The sequence below is a fragment of the Gavia stellata genome, chromosome 20 (assembly GCF_030936135.1).
Source record: "Gavia stellata isolate bGavSte3 chromosome 20, bGavSte3.hap2, whole genome shotgun sequence".
Classification (NCBI taxonomy): Eukaryota; Metazoa; Chordata; class Aves; order Gaviiformes; family Gaviidae; genus Gavia; species Gavia stellata.
Window position 1 is genome coordinate 14,018,405 of NC_082613.1, and position 27,001 is coordinate 14,045,405.

At 40.6% G+C, this 27,001-nt stretch overlaps 1 protein-coding gene across 1 annotated transcript in view; it reads right to left on the bottom strand.

Moving 5' to 3' along the window:
* PTPRT (protein tyrosine phosphatase receptor type T) overlaps positions 1-27,001 on the bottom strand; it is a 460,489-nt gene that overhangs the window by 139,455 nt on the left and 294,033 nt on the right. The window contains exons 8-9 of the mRNA XM_059827326.1: positions 13,119-13,415; positions 11,086-11,195 (exon numbers count right to left, since the gene is read on the bottom strand). Coding sequence (XP_059683309.1) covers positions 11,086-11,195; positions 13,119-13,415 — 407 coding nt within the window. The remainder of the gene's footprint in view (positions 1-11,085; positions 11,196-13,118; positions 13,416-27,001) is intronic.

Here is a 27,001-nt window from a genome sequence, read left to right on the forward strand (position 1 = left end):
AGCAGACTTCAATATCGAAGAGGACACCACATTAATGAGACACTCGCTCAGCTCTCCTTTCTCTCAGACTTTTACGATTCCTATAGCTCTTTGATTACCTGGTCATCACCACCGCTGGTTTTGTCATTCGTCCAAGATCCCTTGTATGCAGCCAACAGCCTGGGCATCCTTCTCCTAAATCACCATGCTTTTCACTGGATGATTAGGAAAACAAAACAGGGCTGGCTGATGCTGCTACGCTCTCAAATTCTGATTTCAAGGTGATGTGTGCTCCCTTCCTCCTTGGTTTGTGAGAATGGGAGGGGAAGCAAAAAGCTCTCTTCTTTTGTATGCTTGGAGCCAAATAAGGAATTAACTTGCCTAGCACAGTATCTGCTCCGAAGTGTACGGTACGTCAGGAGGACAATCAATTTCATGGTTCTATAAAGCTGATTGAAACATGATTACACAGCAAGCCATGAGCTCTTTTTTCTAAGACTCGCCAGCTGCCTGTGCTTCTTTGGAACAATTACTACTCCAGGTGACTTCGGATTGCAGCTGGGATGGACATTAGTTTCAATCTTATCAGGAAGTTTCAGACATTTGGGGTACAAGACTAAAGTTAATTGCACCAAGTATTACACAAAAGGAATAATTTGAAGAAAGTTATCTTCTAATGAACAGGAAAGAGTTAGTGAACAGGTTAGTGAACAATCCAGTCTCCAGTGTTGGACTTCAGAAATAAAGAATGTATTTTATGACCAGATGATTGGGCACATTTTCTGTCTTAAAACTCAGTTTAAGCCAGGCAATTATTGCTACTTACATCCCTCCCCAGCCCACTATATTTCATCCAGGAAATGGGAAGAAGCAAATGCCTTTCATTTTTCCATTCTTGTACTACTTCTTTTGGGAGAAAGTTAAGGGAGAGTTAAACAGCATTTCTGCAAGTTATATTTAAGGCTGGCGACATGTGAAAGACTAAAAGCCCTGAAGAATAAAGGCCTTTAATTTAGTCACAGCACAAGCACAGCATGGTTGGTAACAGCATAAAAAGCCATAGCGCAGCTCTAGGAACGAATATGGACGTTAACCTAGGGAGACCCCACGAATACGAGAGGCCCATTTGCTCCCTAGCCTATTTACTGAGAGTCACATAAACAGGGACTCAACTAAACCTGAATACAAACACAGACAATGCAGATACAAGACAGGATAGAACATCGTCCTATGCCCAGCTTTTCTCTTGACCAGGAACAGAGATAGTAGGGCTGAGAAGTCTCATCTACTCTCCTTCTGGCTCAGACTCTTTCTTCTTGTTCATATTTCCTTGGGACTTTATTGCTTTTTGTTTTCTATAAATAAAACCAAGTTTAACGTCTATGAGAAAGGGAGGAAGAATGGAGTAGGTAACAAAGCAATTGGGAGTGCCTCAGTAATGTATTCAGGCCATTAAGTATTTCATTAGGTTTACTAAAAGGTCATTAATGATAAAATATCTTCTTTTATTTTACCTTCTTTCTAAACATTATAGTCTATTCTGCCATTCAAGCTTGCACCCCACTGACATTAATTAGCATGCTATATATTAAGGAGAGTTTTTAATGAGCTGTTATTTCATACGATTTTATTGGAGACCCTCATTGTTCAGTTTAATAGCAGAAAATGACAACTATAGAAATTGCTTTGACAGGACTGCAGCATTGAGGCGGTTATTCAATCTCCATACTTGTTCCTCAGTTAGTCCTTGATGCTGAAAACACTGCTTAATATATCTCATAGCTGGTTTGCCATGCTACACTGCACGTAGCAAAAGCTGTGGGCAATGAACAAAAACCCAAACCAACACAATGGAGTACTAACAACATCACTTACAGCTGCTCTGTTTGCTATACACCGTAAAGTAACAGAAGCAAGACCCACGTACGTGTAAGTTTTTGCCACATTTATAGAGAAAATATCAAGTCCTAGCTATTACTGTAGCTGATAATTGTAAGATCACATCTTTTTAGCCACTTAAATCTTCAACTATCCATTTGTGCTTATTTTCCAAGTCAAGTGTCTGCCTCACTCTAAGTCATTTTTCACAATTTCAGACAAAAGCAGTTGAATTGGAAACAAAAGGAAGAGGTAAGTCATTCTCCCTGTGCTAAAACCTAGCAGCTGCCAGCATCCTTCTGCGAAAGCTGTCCCACCCTTGCTGTCAGCAACACCACCTGGGCAGCAGGGAGAACAGAAATCAAGAAAAAATAGTAACAAATGGGGAGGACAAGAAGAGAAGGCAAAAGGGAAGGCAAGGGACTCAAAGTGACAGAGATCATGGATGAGAGAAGGGCAGAGGGAACTAAAATCAAACCTAACCCCAACCCCATCCTCTCCACTGGATGGCAGGATCACAGTTAAAGACTGGGTCTAATACACATGCACGAAGGACAGCAATAAGATTAATTTCCCAAAAGGAACCATAATACTGGCATCACCTTTTGAAGGTGATGGGAAGATCACCTTGACCGGCTTTTTCTCTTTCACACAGTTCCTCAGTTGCACCAATTCACAGGATAAAGCCGCCCCTTCTGCATTTTTCAATCCTATCTATTTGCTACATTAAGCAATACTGAAGATGAAAGGGAAATAACCATCTAGGAAGGAAGTACAAACATGTATCTGTAGTTTGCTTTCAACAGTTAACTACTACATTTTGGCAGGCAAGATATATTGTAAGATCTGAATATGGAATTGTTAAAGAGCTTTATCTATATTGCCATAACTGCAGAGGTACACTGGCACTTGAAGAGATTAGATGGAAGAAATGGGATTAAGAATCAACTGTTTTCCTGGATGAGCAATAAAGAGCATGTCTGAAAGAAGAATAGACCAAAACTGTATTTTTTCTAGAAAAGAAAATAAAGCATTGGAAGGCAGAAAGACAAGATGTTCACACATCTACAAAAGGATTTTTTTAATTTGAACTTCATTATAACAAAGAATACGTTTTGGGGTTTTTTTCAGTTCTTATCACTTAGTTTGGCTTAGAAAGAGCCCAGCATGCACACTAAAATAATTCCGTTCCTTCCTTTTAACAAAAAGAAAAAAAAATGTTTTGTTGTAGCCAAATATCTTTTTCATTTGCATTGGATTTATATTGCTGCAAGTCTACTGGCTTGAAAAGAACAATAAAAAGGTAATCAAAGAAATTGTTGTGCTCAAGGGACCATATTATGCTTTTATTTCTGGAAAGCTTGATCAAGCAATTTTTTTAAACAGTTGATTCATACTATTTATAACACGAGTATACTATTTACCTGGAAAGGTTGTCATACATTTAAAAAAAACCCTGACATCTGAGTTTCTCAAAAAACCCTCTCATTTTCTCATCAAGATGTTGCTGGAAACCATAGGATTTAAAAGAGCATCATTAACAAATGCTTCCGAGTTAAGTGTATCTTGCAAGTAACAGTGAGTGAGTAGCGTACAATTAAGAATCCTATATAATTTGAAGACGTTTGTTCAAAAGCTCTGTAAGATGTTTATTCAGAAAAGTATCACTAATTAGGAAATCATTTAAACGGTTCCTAAGTTTAAGGCTAAACTAATTGGGACAGGATGGAGGGAAACAACAGCACCAAAGATACAGCAGGCTCTTTTCAACAGGGTTTAGCACCTGAGCGAACAGCCGGACAGCCCGCATCCGGTGCATCCTCCCTGCTGCTGCCCGCCTCAGATGGAAGGAGCAGGAACAGGCAGCAGAGTCATCGCCCTAGCAAGTACCAGACCGAGCTGAGCCTAATGCCTATTAGCCCCCACATCAGCTATAAATCAACACGGCTCCAACTGACTTCAGTTCTGCCATGGCGTTTTATGCTTGCAGAGGTGATAGGGGAAGGAAAGCCATCCTGTTTCACCAGAACAGCGGCTGCACACGTTGGCTTCTGTATTATTGTGCACAGGTAAATTAGGTTTTCCTTGCAGCATCAGAGAAGCCACCTGAAATACGCTGTGTAGGGCAGAGGGGTCACTCAAGCATGTACTAGAATTCTAGGGCTGACAGGGAGCTTATAAGCCCTATTACTTTATTAAACAGCATGGAGGGGGAAAAGGGGCTCTCTGTGGGATTCTGCTGGCTGAAAGAAAAGATATTTCTTGTGACCTTGTGCTCCTCAAATTTCAGCAGAAAGCTGTCTCACTAAGCCCTGCCTTGTCCCAGAAACACAACAGCGTCTGTGGCTGACATGGCATCCCAACCTGTTAAGAAAGTGAGCAATGCTCAGATTTATAGCCCTTCACAATTAAAAATAAATAAATAAATAAATAAAATAAATCAGTGCAATTGGCACCATTATTTTCCAAATTCTGGCCTGAATCCTGACTAAGAGGTGCCCAGAACATCAGCAGCGTCTAACCAACCTGTCCACCAAGTGCTCAGTAAATACTAGTCAGCAACCGTATAATAAACAATTTCTCTTCAGCCAGCCCAGCCCTCTTCCAGTGCAATTCTGTGCAAAAAGCCGGTAACTACAGAACTAATTTAGTTGGGTATATATGCACAGCTTTCCTTACATGTAATTGAGAGGATGACGCAGCCTACTACAGAGCTGACTGAGTTTCAAACTTAAATAGATTATACATGGCTGCACAGATTCATTGCTAGTTTAGATTATTGCAGAATTCTAATTCAACATAGTAGAGGTGCAGTAAAACACTTATTCTTCATGTAATTGACTTTGATGGACTCTGGACAAACAATATACTGCAGCACAAGCCACCGTATAAATCCGGTGTCAAAGGAAAACAACATTAGTGCTGCAGATGAACAGAGAGTAATACTCAATTGCATGAAGACCGCATTGTCAAACGCTGGTACAGAAGAGTGATAAAGCTACGACCAAATATACAATCCTTAATTGATCATTTCCTGGGTTTTGAGCACTTAACGGTGTATCCTTAATGTTCTCTTAATGTTCAGCTAAACACAGCAGCCAGCTGTGTGTAGCATGGACTTCCTTCAGTGCACACTTCGTGAGCTCAAGTCAGAAAGCTTTGTCCCAGGAGTATCGTGCATCCACAGAATGCAATTGAGAAGCTGTAGCATGATTGATTTTCATGGGAACATTCAAAGCTACTTCTCACTGAAGGCAATTTCTGAGAATTGTCATCTTTCTACTATTTCGACTGTAGACCTTTATAGAAATTGGTTGCAAGATTTCGTGGTTGTTGTTTTCCTTCTTGTGGGAGCCATTTTTCACTCCTCTTAACCAAAAAAAGCCTTTAAATAAACAAACAAATGACTAAGCCAAGATGAGTTACCAACCCTTTCAGCTTTTCCAGGAAAACTTTTTCTGCTACACCTTTTAGCAGGGAAGATTTTTTCCTAAAAATGTCAGGTTTCATGAAGAGCTTAAAAAAGAGCTATGAATAGAAATGCATGATCCATGCAGTGGATAGCTATCACGCCAGATAATCACGCTTTGTGTTACAATAAATACGCACTTTCAGGGGTCAAAGGTGGAAGAAATTTGTTACCACCCTATTGTAAACGCAGGCAGTTCATCCCACAAATATTGACCTTATGCATGACCCTCTAAGAGGCAGTTTCCATGTAACGACCTCTCCTGCAGAGAAAAAGTGAGTGAAGTGATCAAGAAGAAATGGCATATTGGCAACTGGAGAGATGAAGAAGGGCAGACTGCAATTTTACATGGCAACTAAGAGGATCTGTAACCTCTGAAGTGCAATTTAAACTCAAATCCACTGGGATTAGAGGAACTAGGCTCCAAGCATCCCATTAAAGAGTTGAAATTGTGTATGAAAGGCCCTTATATTATTATGCTTGGCATCTAAATAGAGATTTACAGCATTTCAGAAACAGTGACTGAGAAAACTAGCTAGTTAGAAGCTGCAAATGCATCCTTATTTTTCCCAAGACCCATGTGCAACCCACATGGGACGTAATAATCGTAAAGATGAGAACATAAGTGATTACAAGACTACACCTTACAATGTTTAAAAAGACTGCTCACTCTTTAAACATTGCCTTTAGGCATGGCTCATTGAAAGGATTTCAACATTCTGAGAGTCATTTTTCCAGCCAAGGAGCTGAATATACGGTAGCCGCCCTCTAAATGCTTCTAGGATTGTAACACATTATAACAATGCGTTCCCCCAAGTAACATGACAAATATTTTAGACAGGAATGCTAAGTGGTTTTTTTTGGTTTCTCCTCTTTAAGGGTGAAATATTCTAAAAACTGACAATCCTGAGAAACAGATTATAGATGAAGAACATATTTACAAAGGCGAAAGCCAACATCACTTACTGAGTGCACCCGTAAGCTTCCAGCTGCCCAAACGAACAGTGAAATGCAGATATAAATAAGTTTTGTTTATTTACATTTTCAAGATTAAATGCAAGTTTTCACAAAATATCTGGGTCCACACATGTATCTGAAGCACTTCAATTTGGATTATGGAACAAACGCTTGAGACAACCTCATGTCATCTAAAAGCAGGAGAATTTAAGTGCCAAAGCTGGTCCATGACCTTAAATTAGATTGCTTGTCCCTGCAGCCCAATGACAGCATAGGCCTTTCTGCTGTTTGATGGCGGTTTGACTTTACACACACTTAGGATAAAAAAGAAATTAAAAAAAAAATAAAATCTTTGTTGCATGTCTTTGTACACAAAGACCTTGAAGCTGAACTCCCACCCGGTATAAGCATAATAAGCAGCATTTGATTATTAGGGATTTCAAAGCACGGCAGCTTTTCAGGACTGGTAAAAAAAAAAAAATTCAACAACTTGTGGTACTTTCAGTCTACCAGGAGACTGAAGGGGGGACAGGACTTATTACAATATTATTAGATTCTGCCCCTCACCGCTCACTACAAGAGACAGCTCTAATAACGCCTCTTTCATGAATGTCACATGCAAAAACATCTCTGTAGAGCATGCTACCCAAAGCAACGTACCAGCAAAATCCATTACTGCTGTTTAGCTGTGTTTCTGAACACAGATTGATCTACTCGTCTCATGTAAGTACCCACACACCTTGAAGCTACCTGGGGACTTGACTATAGGTAGAGCTCTGAAGCTTTCTCTCCGTTGCGCTGCTTACTTGCCTACGCAGCTCCCTAACGGCTTACTTGACTGGACAGATCAACTGACACCTACTAACTCGGCACACGCACGTGTTATTAACTGCTTTGTTGTGCTCCCCAAACACCCCCAGAATGAACTGTACCATCACTTGCTTTCTACACAGCTCATATCCTAATCTTTTCAGCATACTGATTAACTGACTTGCAATTCCCGGAGCTTTCCAAGTTCCCTTGAACAAGAGGCTTCTGCTCCCTAGAAACAGACTGCAATTACATACTGATTTGGGGATCTAGAAGGTTCCTTTGTTTAAAAATCCAGCTGTGGCTGTACCCAGTGAAACAATTAATTCTCCAACTGAACACAGGGGGTTTTAAAACCAGTTTTAAATGCAAGGCTATTGCCGCCTTTATTAAAAGACTACAATAGCATTTTGAAGGATAAATATCAATCAGAAGAGGCTTGCATAAGTCAAAAAGGTTCATTAAGGTCCTTCCATTTTGTTTAGGCTCTTTAGAAGTATTCAGTCATTACAAAATTAGCGATTCTGGCTGCCAAATGACTTGCTGAAGGTTGCGCTGCTGAATCGCAGCCCAGCTGGCATGCAAGCAGAGCGCGTGCAAACTGCAACGGCAATTTGTGCTATATGGAAGTCTGCCTGGCAGGGACCTGCAAGAATGATTAGGGATCTGAGAAGAAAATCTGTCCCAAGGAAAAGCAAGTGCGATGTAAGTAGAATAGACAGTGTGTTTATTTGGAAGCATTTTAGAAGCTTACAAACAAAATTTTTTTAACAGAACTAGAGAGAAAATACAATAACCAGATACAATGAATCAGATCTTCAAGGTGATGGTAAGGAAGGAACTAGTACTGAGGAGGAGGTTTTTTAATTTGGTTTTATTAGAAGGGTTTGTACCCAAGGGAGCTTGAGAGACCGTCACTTGCACACTACCTACGTGTGAGTCCAGCCACTTACTTCCAGGTGTAATGCAAAACTTGACACCACTAGCTCAGACTCATAAAGGGCTATTTCTTGATCTGTACTTTGCAGGGGATTTTTCTTTAATAAATGTTGGTAGGTTCTTGGGTTTGTTTCTCCCTAATGACAGCAACACAATTGCAGTGTTTCTAGATAGCTGCAAATTTGCTAGCACACCACTGAGCCTCCCAGCTCCTCCTGGCGACAGAGCAGCGCTGCCGGTGCTGGGCTTCAGGAACCGTGCTCCCTACAGAGACCTCATTAGAGTAGCGCCGCACAAGTCTGTAGTTTGACCTTTTTTCTTTTATTGTTGTTAAAGCCTTCTGCTTCTACCTGGATCGGTACCGTAGGCCACGGGTATCTGAAGGAACTGAAAACCTATCAGAGACTAACCACTAACTTTTTCTTTCTCTTTAACCATTAGGTCAGCTGAACTCTGTTAAAGCAGTGCAAAGCCACGATGATACTGAAAAATGGCTGAACCCTGTCTAAAACAACACTTTGGACGTTGTTACTACTGAGGAATTACTTTGGTCCTAGACACATAGTATGAAAACTTAAAATAATACCAGTAGAGACAAAGGTGCGAGTTTAAGTATCTACAGTACGCTAGGGATTAAGCAAGCAATACAAAAGATGCAACTACCTGGACGACACTGGATGTTTCTCAGTATTTTTAGGAAGACTAAACTTCAGTTGAAGGTAGTGGGATGAGATGTTTCGGTGCAAAGACCTGTACTTTATTCACTGAGCAATTTCAAAACGAGGATCTCCTTTTACTTGGACCAGGCACCCATATTTGCTTGTGAGACAGACTTCAACAGCCTGACAACTACCCTGAGAATGCTCCGGCCATTTCTGCAGGTTATGTGTAACTGCTCATCTGTATTTTTATCTCCAGCTGATGAACTTGTCTCAGGGTGCCGTGGAGAATGGGAATGTTTTGTATGAATTTTCACGTGTAAGAAGGGAGAGGAAAGGGAAACAAACATTTTCATTCATGACAACCTTCAGGCACTCCGGTTCTCCTGGCTTATAACACTTGGATTTTCATCCTTTTGGAGATGAGAGGGAGGAGGAAAAGAAGGAAGAGTTTGAATTCACCTTGACTTCTCTCTGGCTTTAGCTGCCAAATATGCATAGAGTCATTATCAGAAAAGAAAAATTTGTTTCCACGCCCACTGAGACCCGAACAATGATATGACTTGAGGAGCAAAGGCACTGTCATGATGCATCACTACCCTGGAGGCATTAAAGTATCTCTATGCAGCTGCTCAGCCAGAAAAGCTACTCGGATTGCTGAGGTCCTTTCAATGAGCTGAGCCCAAGGCAATATTTTAGTAAGAAACTGCCTCTTTAAAAATTAAAAGGAGTTATTTTTGCATCGTTTGACTTGGATTATTCTAAATGTGTTCCATTATAGGTCACCTGTATTGCCAGAAAAATAATGAATTTGCAATTGATTCTATTCAGATTAATTCCTTAAAAATACAGACAGCTTTATTGCATAATTCCTTACACAGACACAGGATAGCCTGCAGTACACCTTCAAAAAACACAAAATTGCAAGGGTTAGTTCTAATCTAGTACAGACAGGTGGTATGCAACCTGCACAGATTTCCACAAGTGTCTCAACAGGGACCAACAAAAAATGGCTCCTTACCTAGTCAAGGATTATCGCCTGGCTGAAACGACACAAAATTAGCAGGAGGAACTTCTATTCATTTATTTAATCTTGCTGTATCAAAGTCAATCTACCTTTGTGAGCCAGCTGGAAAAACGACCTAAAAGTGCAGTTACGTTTAAGCCCAGGAGAAAGTTGCCATCTCTTGCGCATGCTGTAGTGTAAGAGCTCATTGATGTTCAACCTGCTTGATTTTTTCCATTTAACCATTGCTGTGTTAGAGACAGCCAGTGTTAGCAAGGAGATCTAGCAGTGACATGTTACAAGACATGCTGTTGCTAACTGAGAAGCTGGATGGGAAGAGGAAAGGAGCAGAACCTCATTGGTGATGGCAGAGTTGCTTCTTGCACTCCATGCCTTTCCCAAAATAAGTTTGTACATTGTCCCAGCATAAAAGAGAAAGTAAAAAAGTAGTTCTTGCCCCTCTATATCAGACCACGCTGCACAAGCCCACAGTGAGGCTTTTTACATCACCATAAAAGCAAAACTTTTTTCACTTTTTGTAATCTTACTGTGGTAAATGCTGAACCTATAAACTGAAACACTCTCAGCTAGCACTGATGCACCGCTTTCCGCTCTTTAATAAAAGCGCCTTTACCCTTTCTTGTAGGACTGTCTCTCATTTCATATGATCCTCTAAAGCAGTCCTCCTTTTACATTCCTTTTCTGCATATTTGGGTGTACATGCCATTATGGCCATTATGGATACAGTCTCACCAGAAGCACACGACTACAGTAACGCTTCCTTACCTTAACAAGAAACATCTCCTCTGATACACTCTAGAATCACATTTACTTGTTTTTTTCATCCAGTATAGGATGGTCAGTGATCATACTATAACCTGCTGTATATTTTGTTTGGTGGTGGGGAAAATGGTTGGGCTACACAAATGTATCATTGAAAGATTCAGTAAGAACACCATAAGATAAGTCTTAATGGCTATATTCAGCTCAGATTGCCAGGAGGTGTTATGACTGTTGGAAAGGCAGAGAGGACTTAGTTGCAGTATTTAGGTATAAAACCTAACAGAAGCTTACCTCAAGAAAAAAAGGAAAGAAAACAGACCTTGGAGATACTGCAGTAGGAAAAAGTGCAGGAATCGAACATCTGAGACATGACGGAATATATGACTCTCATTTTGCCACAAATAATGGCAAAGAAATCTTTTTTTTTTTTTTTGAACTGGAAAACTTTTTCAGTGACAGCAGCAGACTATCTTGAAGATTCTTATCTATTTTAATCAGGCTTCTTTTAGCACCTGCTGAAATCTCTCAGAGCTCAGGATTGGCTTAAACATGTATGAAAAGGGCCCTGTGGCATATATTCCTTGACAACAATCTGTTCTTCTCACCTCATAGAGTGTAATGATGCCGTTTGTCTCATTTGGAGGCTTCCACTGAACATAGATCTTCTCTTCAAAAGGTCCTCCCTGGATGGATTCCAAGGGAACAGGTCCAGGAACTACAGGGGGGAAAAAAACCCAAAAAACCTGTTAGAAGCTACTGCCACCCTCCAGTTGCACACACATCAGAAGAAACCAAGAGGCTATCAGATAGGAAGTGCACAGTTGAAAAGGAAAAAAAAAACCAAAAACCTCAAGGCATTACCATTACGAAGGTATTATAAATACGAAAGGCCTATTCTCAACCTTTGGTTCAAATAAGAATACCCTAATCTAACTACTAAGTCATAAATAAAATCAGAGTCCATGAAAATATGAAGCTAATTTCAGTACGTCCATATTCCAGCATAGCAGCAGCAGGGAATTTAATTTGTCCTTCTCCACCCACACAACATCAAAGCTCTATCCACCTAAACAGCCAGATTGCACCTTGGCATAAAGATGCTGCTGGGCTGCACACCTTTATCAATATGAAAGATTGATTTCCTTAGTAAAGTAACAATGTAAGATTTATATTTCATTATGGCTACAAGGCCAGCTAAAAAAATCCACCTACTCAAGCAAAATTTTAATGCTGTAGAAGATAACTAACTAAATGCACTCCCAAGCCTGTCTGATAAAAAACCTGTTCATTTTTCTGAAAGATCTGCCATCCTCTTATGTCCCCCTGTATGATATACTGGACTGCAAGAGCCACGTTCAGCTGAAAGAAACTCAGGACAGCAACTCCTTAAGCTCTGGCAGAGGAAGAATGCTTCTTTTTTAACACATTAGACAGAACGGAGGCTTGTAGTCTATGAGAGTCCTTGGTCTGAAATAGCTCAGAAGGGATAATAACACTTTAAAGCTTTCCATCAGTACTTCCAGAAAACAGTTCTTTTGTATCAAGAACGGAAGAGTTACCACCAAATGAATTTAGCCTCTGAGATGTATATATAATGCTATGTCCAGAAGACCAGCATTAAGAATAAGATACACTCTGGAAAGGAAGACCTTATACTTCTTTATGGGACAGTGTGTCGTGGTTTAAGCCCAGCTGGCAACTAAGCCCCACCAGCCGCTCGCTCACACCCCCCAGTAGGATGAGGGAGAGAATTGGAAGAGTAAAAGTGAGAAAACTCATGGGTTGAGATAAAGACAGTTTAATAGGGAAAACAAAAGCCGCGCAGGCAAGCAAAGCAAAGCAAGGAATTCATTCCCTATTTCCCATTGTCAGGCAGGTGTTCAGCCATCTCCAGGAAAGCAGGGCTCCAGCACACGTAGCGGTTACTTGGGAAGACAAACGCCATCACTCTGAACATCCCCCCCTTCCTTCTTCTTCCCCCAGCTTTATATGCTGAGCATGACGTCATATGGTCTGGAATATCCCTTTGGTCAGTTGGGATCAGCTGTCCCGGCTGTGTCCCCTCCAACTTCTTGTGCACCCCCAGCCTGCTCACTGGTGGGGTGGGGTGAGCAGCAGAAAAGGCCTTGGTGCTGTGTGAGCACTGCTCAGCAGTGAGGAGAACATCTCTGAGTTACCAACATTGTTTCCACCACAAATCCAAAACACAGCCCCATACTAGCTGCTATGAAGAAAATTAAACTCTACCCCAGCCAAAACCAGCACACAGTGATGTGAAAGCACAAGAAAAACCAACGAACGCCAGGATTACATTTGCCCATACGATAAAGGAAGCTGCTCTGTGGGTCCTGGGTAGGTCAGAACATGACTTCCATAGAATTAAACCCACCACTGTTCATTAACTGCTCAGACTGGTGTTTGTCATTTCCAAGCACTTTGGGGAGCCCTGCCCTTTCAAGAACATGTCTGTGAAATGCATATTATTTACTCCTATAAATTTTACTTGCATAACATACACACTGTCCAGAGAAGCCCTTTATAAGTCTCAAGGGACAGAGGGTTACGTTGTTATTTAGAACTTGAAAATATTAGTCTTCTCCCCAAAAACAAGCAAGCGAGCACACCCAACATAACTTACCATCTTCCTCAGTCTGCACGACCAACTCCTCACTTTCCATTTTGCCCTCCGGGTTAGAGAGGGCTAACCTCAGCCTGATGGTCATGAAGGGCCGAAGACCTCGCAAGGTGTAGTGGGAAGAAGTTTGGATGAGTTCCTCTGCCTCAAATTTTTGCTGGTTAAACACATACTGGTACTGGACTGTGAGATTGTAGCTGTGGCAGCGGGTCACCGCATAACCAAAAGGCTCCCACTGCAATGTCAGCTGCCGGGAGCGAATATCAACAACTTCTACATTTTGTGGTCCATGGACGGGATCTGTGAGGCAAGCAAAGAAAAAAAAAAAATCAAAAATAATTTGATATTAAAAGAAGTCAGCCATCCATTAATATGCTTCTTTCCGTATTGCCAGAGTATCTAAATACTCCACAGTTCTGAATGTTGTTGTCTTTATAATGTAAAAGTGATAGGGAACTGAACGTCAGATCCACAAATGTATTCTGGCTCCCGAGTTTTCCCTGAAAATCCCCTGTCATAGGGCCCTGAACAGTGGTTATGCTCCTGACTCCTGTGAAACCTCACTGAATCCAACAATGGCAGCATGATTCCTATCAGTTGTGTGCAAGTCATACTTTCTTCATTCTTACTCAGAAAAAAATAAGTTGATGGTCTGCTTGAAGCACCTAAATACCTTGGCGAGTCCTGCCTCAAGTGATGCAAGTACATAGGCAATGGCTGCCAGCGTAGGAACGAACTCAAGTCTCTCAGCTTTCAATTTAGCTATGTGGCCCCTACACCCTCCGGCCGACCCTAAATCCATTCTGCTCAGAGACTAAAGCACAAGAGTGTAAGAATCAAGATTAAGAGGCTGTCTGTTAGACTTCCAAGATGCCGGTGCTACTGCCCCCTCAATTTTTTAAACTCTTGAATGTTTTGGCAATGGGGCGTACGAGCAGATCATGCCACTCTTTGAGTAAGTTTTCTGAGTCATCTCAACCTCGTGCCAATAAAACTTTTATTTCAGATCGTATCAATGCCTTGGCCCCCCTCAAAGTTTCATTGCTCTTTATTATTCTTTCTACAGTGTCTGACTGAGGTACAGTTTGAATATTCATGTCTAGGAATCATTTTCACCTGCTGTTCCTTAATTTATTTTTAACAGCATAACTCAAATGCTCTGACTACAGACTCTGCCCTTTATATAAAATATAAATGTACGCACCGCTAGACATGCAGATATAAAGAATGAAGGATGAGTGAGTAAAATCAGTGTTTGAGATATGTCAGATGGTAATAATACCACACATGTCATAGTTTGTTTATCTGACATTTCTTCAACTTGTGTAGCTCGTTTGCTTTTTTGCTCTCAATATATATCTAAGCAAGGTAATTAGAAAATAAATAATTTCACATAGAGTTTCTTGATTTATAGCACAATTTAGTGTTTCGCCCACTTCTCATGTTCTCTCACGATTTCAACCTATGAAAGGAACAGAACATTTTCATGGAAACAAAAAAAGTCCCAAGGACTTCCAAATACTAGTTACACTTCTGTGAAAGATAATTGAAGTGGAGAAAAAGCCTTCTAGTAATTCTTGAAAGTAAAGCACGCACCAGCCACACTGACTTCAATCTTCTAATACATAAGCAGAAAATACACTGTAACAACCAGCATATTCCATATTACTTCTAAAAAAACCCTACTGACTGGCAATGGGAAAACAGCTACTTCTGAAATGAACACGATTCTGAATCTTTATATAGATACACACACAGACACTTTTGAAATACGATGGGTATTAAAGGACCGGGGGTCTAAAGTTAGCAACTGGTTTAGGATTCCATATAAGTCATGTCATTCCCTTAGCATCCAGAAAACACCTCTTAAATGAGATCCTTTAGTACGGTTTGGGTCAAAAAAATTATAATTTAGGAATTAGAAAGTTTGTATGCATAAATATACACATTAGGTGATAATCACTCCTTTACTAGAAACCCATGAAAAGAACATTTCTGTAGACGAATTGTGTAGATAAGGTGAACAAAAGAATGGTTCTGTGAAATCTTTCAGCCTCTGAAACTGTAAAGGTTAACGACAAGCTTTGCTCCAAGATGCATCGAAAGGAAAGAAAAGCAAAAGCAGGTGCAGATGCTTGTCCTTCTGAACTCTCCACCACACCAAGCAATCGTCTCCAGACCCCAACCCAGAAGGCGCCTGACACATGGCAAGAACATTTCATGCCAAGACAACAATGCAGCTGAAGATGGCAATTAACCTCCATGTTAATGCTATACTGTTTTTGTTTTTTTTTTTTTTTTAAATTACAGTTTTCTTTAAGTCAGTCATGTTATGGAATGAATGGGTAATTAGAGGGTGTTCGGTTTACTGATGTCAGATGTGCTGACTTTATCAGTGGGTAAGGAACGACTCTGATTCAGCATCATCTCACCAAGTCGTATGTCCAAAACGTGGACTATGGAAGATCACCTGCATTTTTTTAGCTTGCTTTCTCACCTTGTTCACATTTGCCCTTTCCTTTCTTACCCAAAACAGTAAGTCTTGGAAACTGCCTTGTATCAACCAGTTTCTAATTTTACTCAAAATTTTACTGTAAATGCTCCAAGATACATCCTGAGGCCTTTCTTTAGTTTTCCAACGCAATCTTTTCAATAGAGTAACCGGCCTATTAACCACAGATGACTTTTGAGTTACAAAGTAAATAACTAAAATACAGATTCCAAACGTAGTCCAGACCCCACTGCACAATCACAGAACATACCACATTCTCCCAAGGCTGACAATCCTAAAATGTGAGATTTTTCAGTGAAAAAAATGAGATCATGCTGCTGTAGTTGATAATGAAAGCGGGAAGGGGATGCAGGTTTCAGAAATACCCATAGCCTAAGGAGTCTCTGACAGCAGCTGCACAGACTTGTCATCTAATGGTCTTCTAGATTTTTGAGCAAAGGGGGAATAAAGAAGTAAGTAAAAACTATTTAAACTAGGTTCAGAGAGGAAGAAACCAAACTGGAATTAAATCAACAAATAGAAGCCAGACCTGGAAACCTTTATATTCTCTCTGGCTCCTTTCTCTCAGTTTCAATCTCCTTTTTCTGAAAACCGAGACTATGTAATTTTGAAAATGTTTTCCTGTTGCCACACTGATTTCCTCTGCAGCGTAAGCCATTGAAACTCATTCTCAAAGATGAGATTTTGTACTGCTGTTTTTAAAGGACAGTGGTCCTACTACCTTCTCCATTTAATTCCTTCCACATTTTAGCTTTGTTAAGTATATAATCTCAAAAGGTCTGTAGTACCTACCCCCGCAACTCCACTGTCTAACACCACCCGTTTTTCATTATGTTGTAATGACTTATTTTCCCTCAAAAGAAACAAGAAAACTAATAATGTTTATAATTGATCTACAATCCTCCAGTAGTGGTGAACATTTGAAACTGGAAAAACTGCTCTATTTTTGTGTTCTTGGAATTATGGCTTCCAAATAATGCAAGAAAAAACCTGAAAATTAAAAACCTTGCACTTGGCTGGTGTAAGAAAAACTTCTAATACGTACCTCATCTTCAGCTGTACAAAAATACCTACCAAAGTAAGACAGAAACAGACTGGCCCAATTTGAATACTTAGAGATCATATATAAAAAGACATTAGTGTAACCTGCATAAACCAAAGTAAAATTTCCTAAGTGTCCTGAGACCTTGGAAAAAACGAATGAAATTCTTAAGAGGCAGGAGCACTGAAACAGCCGCCACTGATTTATTAAAACTAGTCTTGAACCCGTGCAAAGAAAATTGCAGTCTCTGGGATTTCACTGTGCAAATGCTGTATTTTTATTTCTGCCTGGTTGAACTATTAATTACATTTTGAAAGTTCACATCAAAATCAAGGACTGGACAGTATTTTTTAACACCGCATCTCCCACTGATGCTTCGATACCTATCATTACTCTGGTAGGCTGCTGCAAACACTCAGCCGGCCAGGAACCTTTCCGAAGCACTTGTGATGTACAAGCGGCCTGAACAGAAGCAAACTCTCCAAGTGATCCTTCAGCTGTGCTCTCAGTCCTGAGTCCAGGTAAGCAGACGTTTTTGACCCAACAGTGACCTGCAATGTTCAGAGACTGCATTTTCTGCTATCGCAATTTTACAGAAAAGTTGACTTTTTTGGCTGGTTTTGCTCTTTCCTTATTGAGTGTTGCAGATCTCATTTTGTTCACTGTAGTTGTCTTGCTCAAGGTGAGGTCTAGAAAGGCAAAGGTTGATTTAGATTATTAATAACAATTGCCTCTGCTTTATACCCCTCCATCAAGAGAAGAACAGAGAAGAAAGGAAGCAATGGTGAAACACTGGGGTTTGAACATGAAGCTCAAGTTGAGCAGTGAAGTTAAAAAGAGACAATCAACTGTTGCCCCCAGGTTAACGACCTGCCGCAGGAGCCTAATTGCAAGAAATTGTTGCTGTCATTAAAGACATGACATTGAGTGGAAGATGTCCGTACTTGTCTGAGGTCCCATGCCCACGTCTCCTGACCCTATGGAGAGCAGGAGGCAGAGTTTATTAGCAGTGCAGGTGTCCACTGATTAAATTCTGTTTCCCAGCAGTAGGTTACAGAGACCACGAATGCACAAAAGGAAGAAAAATGAGCGTGACGGGTGCAGCAGCTTTCCGAGAGTCCCAAACTGATGTCTTCTGATACAGAAAAAGCAAGAAAATAAGTGATAGTTTGATTCCTGCCTTCCCCTCAACACACCCACACCTGAGTCATCAGCCAGTCACTCCGACCACAGCAGGCCAACCAACACCTGGGCACCCCAGTAAGGTCCCCATCCCTTCCTCCTAGGCAGACTGGGAGGAGACCGGATGCATTGGTAGTTGGTAACAAGACCAAAACTTGTGTTCTCCCAACTACCGGCATGGTACTACCTCTCTTTGTAGCCCAGAAATTATTTTAAATTGTTTTAATTTACAAAATATAAATTTGGTTAGTATCGCAGAATGGTTGAGAACTTAATAGAATATTTTATTCCCACAATAAATTGAGACAGCGGCCACTTTTCATGCAACAGCAACAAAACTCCTAATGACGGTGAATCAGCAGTTGGGCTGTTTTCTTTGTGGTTTTCACAGACATTGTTCTTGTCCTACAGATGGAAAACCAAACAGTAAAGCGGTTGGTCTGACAATGATTTTACTCCAGGTATTAGACTAGAGCTGAAGCCTTCTCTATCTTGCCTTTATTCCCTATTCCTCCTCTTTCTCCTTAGATTTCCACAGGGTGAAACAAGTCTAGGGCAACATACCTATTGTCAAAAAACGTAGCAAGATAAACAGAGCAAAAGCATTCAAGTGGTTTGCCTTAAATGTACAACTCAAGTGTGCATGGTGGTTCAGGACAAAACAACCAACTCTACAGTGCGTGCTCTTCCTTGAGATTCTGACAGATGAGTAGTTCTATAAACACCTTCCATACCAATGTCCTATACGTGGACATTTCAGAATGACGGACAACTCTGTCCATCCCTGAGGTACAGCATGTCTTTCTGTGACAGAGCTCCTTTGCTGAGCGTCACAACTCACACAGCTGCTGCCCATCATACCTCAATGCCTTCGGAGCCTGAATGTGGTATAAATGCCTTTTCAGACATGACAGATAAAAACACCGATTAAACAGAGTTCACTAGTCTTTCAATACTGTAGAAGCGTTTTGGCTTTGCCCTTTTCTGCAGAAAGAACATCTCCCTAATATTTGGATCTAATTTTTATTTTTTTTCAAGCAGTTTGGATAGCATCACTGGTCCCAAGACAGTGCAGACAAAGCTGAAAGCAGGCAAATATACAGAACGGCATGTTCTGAAAGAAGACTTGCAACAGAAAAAAGAGAAAAAAGGAGTGAGACTGATACAATAAAATCACCACAGAACAAACAATCTGTTTGTTGAGATACCTACAATCAACTAAACCCCGAGTCATACACAAAGAAATAGGTGTCATTACGGCTGATGAACTAAAACAGGCTGTTTTATGGCATTCTCTGAGCAATGAAGAGGGAGGAGACCTGCCACATAGATGAATCTATTATAAAAGAAAGATGAAAGTTAGGTAATAGAGTATATGCTCAGATAAGCCAGGGACTGAGCTCTCTCAACAGTTAACAAGGTCATTTTACTTCAGTTCACAGCACATTTTCTTCATTTTTTGATTGATTTGGTTTTGTTTCAGTCACAAATTTTGCTTTGAAATCTGCACCGAAAGAAACCCAAGATTTCAAAAAAAAAAAAAGGGAAAATATTTGATTCATTACAAAACCCATTAAACACTCTCTGATCTCATAGTTCAACCTTGTTAAACAAAAAAAAAAAAAAGAAAAATCAACCCAAATGCCTTTAAACTGAGCCCAGATCTATTTGACGTTTGAAAAACTCGGCAGACCTTTCAATTTGTTACAAAACGTGCCTGTCACGCTCAGACTAAAAGCCCGCACGCTGGCACGCGCCCAAGGTCGCACGAAAAGCGAAGCCAGCGGAGAGCAGGACCGCAACCCGAGAGCGCAGACCGCTCCCCACGCCCGCCACAGCACTACCCACCTGTGCTTGCTCTAGCTCACATCCAGAGCGGAGCTGCCAAATCTTCACTTGTAAACAACTTCAAGATAATTAAGCACTACTTTTTAAAAAAGGTTTATTAGGATCTGTTTAAATGGATTTTTTTTTCATTGTATTATGAAATGGTAAAATGAAAGCTTTCTTCCTCTTATACCTAAAACTGTTGTTCCTTAACAAACTTAAAAATAATAATTTAGAACAACAATAAAGGGTAATTACTGGTTTTATTAAAAACATCTATCATGGATACACAGAGCAGTGGTATTCCATGGCTGGGAACAAAATGTACATTATTGAGCATTTTGATGATTAAATACATAAGCATAATTAAATATGCTAATGAAAGTGAGATTACAAAGCAGGTAAACCACTTGGTTTTTGTAAAGTGTGTGTTTTTTACAAATTTATTTTATTAAGTGTAAATAAAATATTTATTTTAACTATTTGTTTTACTATTGTGCATGTGCATTTATTTGTATTACCTCTTCCTCTGTGTACTTCTGCTGCTATCTTCAAATGGAATAAGTGGGAGAGATTAGAATAACATATACGCTTGTTCCTGACAAAACATAAATCATCACCATAAAAATAAATAAGGTAATCAAAATAGTAGGTAAAAGAGAGGCTTCCTCCACACCGTTATGGGTCTGTTGAATTATTCTGAGCAGCAGAGAGAAAAGCACTGCTCTTGCAGAGAGGCTTTCCCTCATTTGTAACCGTGCCTTCCTTTTATGTCTGTGCAACCTGCAAGATAAATTCTCTATGTTCTTTTGGTAGCCTGTCTTTCAAAAACAAAAGTGAAAAAAAAAGTTAAAATTTCCAGTTTGACTTCTAGATCTGGCAGAAGGAGCTATAAGTTGACGAAACATTGGCTTTGTGGGGCACTATTGAAATATCCTACTTGCCCTAAACCACTTGAGGCTTGTCCATTTTTCTCAAGGTTCAGGAGCAGCAGCAGCTATGGTAGTCATACATGAGGAATCTCTGTAAGATGGGGACTAGCTGATTCCCTGTACCTGATGACATCTAAAGGGATTTTCTCTCTACAGCATGCCATGTTGGCAGAAGGAAAAAACAAAACAAACAAAACAACTCCCAAAACCCAACAACAACATTTCCAATTGCTAAGAATGTTAAGATTGGATAACTACTTAGAGCAAAGTAGAATATGTCACACCATAATAATAAGTTTAGACAAACAAGGAGTCCTCGGGAGCAGGTGGTTGAAAATTCAGCTAGTGGAAAAAAAGACAGAGACTGTAACTCTATGTCAACCAGTTTCTTTTCCCAGTAACTCCCTTAACTAGACCAAGAGACTTTCAAATTCCTGCAGCTGAGTACTGGTTGCAATGTATTGCAGAAACACATTTTTAGAAAAGGTCTAGATACAATTTATGACCAGCTGTTTAATTCTAATTTCATGCTCATGTCCTCCTTCCACAAGGGTGTTGAAGTCAGCAATGCAATGCCATTAATGCCATGGATGGTTAGCTATTATGCGAATGTACATATTTGAACAAATGTTCATTTCAAAATGTTATAGACGCTCTTTGGGATAGCGGAGGACAGATAAAAGTTTGCTCTGAACAAAATCAATGCACTGCATTTAGCCCAATGATTGCCCTTTTCCTAGGATATGGTTGCACAGACAAAAATAAAGCAGAATAACTTTATGCCAGAGGAAAATGCGAGGAGAGCAGAGTGTGCGGGGCAGGACCAGCACTTCTTTAAGACCATTTATATCTGATCAGCATGCCACTAAGGATTTCAATACAGGCATTACGTATGAGAAAATACAGATACAGAAGCACTGTCAAGCCTATAAAGAGGGTGTAGTTCTAACACAGCTAGGACTCAGTGTAATCTGAACATACAGACCATAGCGTCAGGATTACAGCAGCTATTAATACCCCCCAGCGCACATTTTTAAAAGTCTCATTGAAATCCAAGTCTTTCCTTTAGCCCAAGTACACTTGTTTAAACTCAGCAACCTTCTTTTTCTAAAATGCAACTGGACTAATTGCCTGCTCAGAAAATAACTCAATTCTAAACAATTCCAAATTGTTCCTAATACCTGTAATCTCCCTGCTGCCACATGGCCCCACTGTACAACTACGGGCTTCTATTTTCAGACATGCTCGGGGCTTGTTCACTGTTCCGTGCTCCGCACTGCAGGAGGCATGATTCTGCAATAGCCGAGGCACTGCTCCTACAAGAAGGTTGGTGAACTCTACACTAGGCTCACAGCTGATTTTATCCAGGAAAATCCCCCAGGGGAACTTCAGATCGCTTGCTTCATAAACTTTGAGGAACTTCTGGTTTTGCTGATTAAAAAAAAAAAAAAACCAAACAAAAAAGCCCCCCAAACCCACAAACAGACCTCCATGAAGTAGGATGGTTCACCAAAGAATATTAAATTATTGCTGTTATCTTTTGCTCAATACTACCTTCTCACAGAAGGCTGTAACTTCCCATTCCCTAATCCCTATTTGCTGTGCAGGCCTGGACACATCCTTTAAACCCCTTCTCAGTTCATTTGCATAGCAAAGCAAGCGATTAGCAGCCAGCTACAGTTTTACAAGAGTATTAGCACAATTTAATTAACAGTCATGGAAGTCACTTACAAGGGACATCATTGCATGAGCTTGTGCATACGCCCACACTCATGCACACATCCTCCCTCCACACAGCCAGTTCCGCCTGAGGAACATCTATAGCTCCCTCGGAGAACGGAACGAGAGTCTGCCACTAGGAGACTTTCTGCAGTCTTCAGAAGGGAAAAAGATGAAGGACATAATAAAGACTGATAGCCATGCAAAGTGTGTTGGTGTTCAGTTTTTAAGCTTCCTTACAAAGTCCTGCACTACTAACACATTTATCTTGGAACTAAAAACCTGAGCCCGGGTTTTAATGAGTGCAGGAAGGTCAACCCTAATGGACCTAAAGGTATGGGCATAGCGACGGGGTGTCTATATGACAGAAAATGGTCATGTCTGCATTTACGGGCACATAGAAATGTAGAGGCAGACTTACAGCTCTTCTTACTTCCTTCATCTCTCAAAGGTAGCAGCAGGGAACTGGTCTTCTACTAGCTAGGAAATTAGATTTACCGTGACCAAAAAGCTGTGTGTACTACAACCACTAACTGCCACAAAACCGAGCCAGCCCGTGGAAGATCTCATGCTGTCTGTTTGCACAAGGATCACAGCTGAAGTGAAGCTGGATTTCAAAAAGCTATATCTGGTTCTGGGGGTGCATTGCCCTCATCTTTGGGTTCTGAAACAGAGACAGTGAAACAAGGTTTATGGCACTACTTAAAATCATGATGTTAATGAGCAAGTTAGTTAGTCATGCCCTAAAAGTTAGGGAAAGTCTCATTTGTCCACATCAAGATCTTTATACGTCAGAATGTTTTTTTCTGGGTGAATTAAGTCTCTTGCACTGGCCGTTTCTTACTGCGTATTAAAAACAAAAAAAAAGAACTGAAGTGGAAAAAAAGCAGTGCTTTTTCTTTTCGGCAACTATGGCTTGATTCTTTGCTGCCATGGCTTTAACAACAAGGCTAGAAGGAAGTAGATGAGCATTCATGTGTGAAAAAAAGCCTATGTTTTTAACAGAATTAGGCAGCTGAGCTCATTTCCACCCCATTAGGATCAGTCTATGAGACAGTGCTGCCAATGAAAGCGCAAGAGATTAGTTTTCCCCTCACTAGCTTAAGCAACGCTCTGGGCGCCAAATACAGATCACGACACTTTTCAGGGATATTGCAAAGCTCGTGCAGGGAACTGATCCAGATCCTGCCTTTCAATTTCTCAGCAAAGCCATTTCCACACAAATGCACCACTGTGCCCTGAAAGAGTTTATTTTGAAATAGAAAGAGGAGAAAGAAGGTAGATGCTTATTGGAAATCCATTTGCTGAAAGTGTGTTAAGGAAAGCTAAGAGTTTCTAAGAAAAGATCCGTTAATATGTCACTGAAACGTTCCAGTAACTACTGCCACAGCTTGGCACCACAGGTCTGCAAGTTGTAACAGCATTTATGGCGAGACACGCTTTTTGTTCCTTTAATATACCATTGAATTTATATAAAGAAAATACTGTGTTCCCAATTTCATTTTCCTCTAATATTCCTACCTAGAACAAGTGCTGAAAAAGTCAGTTTGATGGTTGGTTGTCCTCCAGCTGTTAATGATTTCCTTCTGTTCAGAGCAGAGGGCAAGAAAAAAGGGCAGAGAAAAAATAGTTACTGCTTTGCTATTAAAATAACAATATTCCTAATGGAGATGTGTTAGCATTTGCTCCCTAGATGGTTATAATTTATCTTGAGAAGCAGAAGATTAGAAACGTCAGGGATCTCCAACTGGCATCCATTCAGCTCTACCCTCTCGAGGTTTACAAATACTACCAGTTTCTCTTCCCTCTTAATCTTCAGAAAATCTACGAAACTTAAAATCCAAGAACATTACAGCTACAAAGTGAAGCAATCAAGTGTTGGGTCCAGCTAGAATTAAGGCTGCATGTACAATGTGAATTCTGTGTTATTTGTGCCTATGGACTATGCCCAAGGACTTCTAAAGAATTTTGTCTATGGAACCAGGGGACTCAAAACCAGCCCATCCAACCCCTTCAGTATCACAGAATCACTACGGTTGGAAAAGACCTGTAAGATCATCAAGTCCAACCATCAACCCAACACCACCATGCCCACTAAAGCATGTCCCGCAGCGCCACGGCCTGGTGTCTTACAGCACCCCAAGCCACCCTTTAAGGGTAAAAGGGTATGCACAAACACACATCTTCAGGCCTGACCATCGCAGTACTCACGCATCTTTGTGCCTCTTGCCTACGGACAGCTATATTGAAATACAATTTTTCCTCCCCAGAAGCACTGCCTCCCCAAGTACACAAATCATCTTTAGCTCAGTGTAAAACAGACACAAGTGTCAAAACAGCCTGGCAATTCAGGGAACTAACGAATGGCCTGGCTAGCAGATAGCAGTAGATTGCAGCCATTTGTGTCTTCATCTGTGCCAGTGAGTCGCAAAAGAATCACAAGACTTAATTTTAGTTATGGATGAGAACATTTTCTACCTATCACCTGTTCTGCTCCTTCATTCTTCCCTGTTCTACACCCCCCACTATCACTGTTTCTTCTGCCTACCTCAGCCCAGTCTTTTTGCCACTCCAGCACTTACTCCATATTCAAAGTCCTCAACTACATCTGCTCCTAAGACTTCTAATTCCAGTCTGAGTTGCCAGTCCATCCCAATCCACTCTCCTTCAGGGACTGCAGCTCCTCATCAGACTGGGTTCCTGATCCCTGTCAGCCACTGGGTCTCAGTCTCACTCCTTGCTCATATGTTCCTTCTTCATCCTTAAAGACATCCCAGCTCCCTCTCCTGCTCTTCATGCCCAGCTGCCCTACACAATCATCTTTCCCACCTTATTCTCCCAATTCCTCTCCAAACCCACTTTCCCATTTCCCTGCTGCCCACACATCTCATTGGCTCTAAGTTCAAGCCCAGCAGATTTCTCCTCCAGACTGACTGAGCACAGCAGGGAAACCATTTCCACTAGAGTATTAAGGATCCTTTCGCTTCTAATATCAGATTTAACCTTGGACAGGACAAGAGCAACTTAGAGCAACTGAAGTCTTTTTAAAATATAGCTATTACCATCTGTGAACTTTCTACTGTGTACACATGGACTACAATTTTTCCATTTCATCTAATTCAATCACACAGACAGATTGTGGTGGGTTTTCATATTGACAGGATGAAAAAAACCCAAAAACACCCAACCCCCAAAAAACCCACCACACTCCAGAGGGAAAGGTTAGCCTTAGAGACACATCAATTGCTTCCTCCAGAAGGTGTAGGCTTAAGCTTAGAAATTGAACAAGCATGAGCAAAACCTATGGTCCCTTTATCTCCTCCCTGGAAATGGTTGAAGATTTCCAAAGTACTCATCATGCTGGGGGTTTGCTTACCTTTAAGATTTTCAGCCAAAATGACAACGTTTGACAGGCCCTGAAGAGACGGTCCTTACATAGGACCATAGAAAGTTTCAGGCAGCAGATTGTACCACCTGCTCCACCTCCAACCCTTCCTGGTATTTCCTCTTTGCATCGCAGCCTGGGTTATGGAAAGGGGCTTAATCTATATTCCGAGGCAAACGTCCTGCGTAGTCAAACCTAGTCAAAGCTATATACAAGACAGTAACGTTCAACTTGTTTTCATATTTAGCCTTTAAGAACCTGGAACATGGATTCCCTTTCTCTATGTGCCTATCATAGCACCTCACACAAAGGTGAAGGGGACTATAAAAATATTTATTATAGAATGCATATGAAATTGTTAAAAAAAATAGATAAAAAAATAATATAAGATCTAAGATCATTGGAAAACACTGCAGACAAAGGAATACGAAGGACCCAAAATTCCTCCGCACATCACAGCCAAGATATGAAAACGCTCAACGCTCACCGCTGCCTACGTTACTACTGCGTCTAATGGAAGCGCTAGCCCTTTGCTTTCATTATACTTCCCAAAAGAGCACAAAAATAAGAAGACAGTAACTGGCTCTCGGCACTCAATTAAGATTTAGGATGTCCATGAGAGGAGGTAAAAAGCTGTTCTTGTTTTGTGATATTCAGAGAGTCTATCTGCCTTGTTCTTCGTCTCTGTTCTCCAATCTAGACATCGCTATCTGTATTAAAAGAGTACAAGGCCACCTAATGGAAACCTAACAGCTTGGGGAAGTGTTAGGTACCAGTGCACTCATCAAAATAAATTCTCCTGTGAGAGCAGTTTATTGATTTGTATATTTGACTCTCTTTGGGATTATTGTTCAATTACTTTTATCCTCTGAGATGAAAGCAGCTGAATGTAACATCAAAAGCAGATAAAAAAGTCGCATGTTTCAATTTTTCTCTCAAATCTGCATAATATCCATTACAGATCCGATTTTCAAGAGAGCCCTCTGAGATCAACAGTGGAGGGTAACTCCATCAGACATATAGCCTTCATCTACATTTTCTCTAATTATTCTGGCTGAAGCTAGCATCGTTCCTATAAAGCACATTATTTGTCCTTGAGCAAGTGACAGTCTGCAGAAGCCATCTGACTACATCTCCTTTTAGCAGGTGAGCTGCTTGCTAATTGTTGATATGATTAGTAATTTATCACCACTTATAAATACAAACACAGCATATGATTTCCACTACTAACTTGTAGTACTACTGAAGAGCTTAAAGCATGGTGGTGGTCAAGAGACCATGAAAATG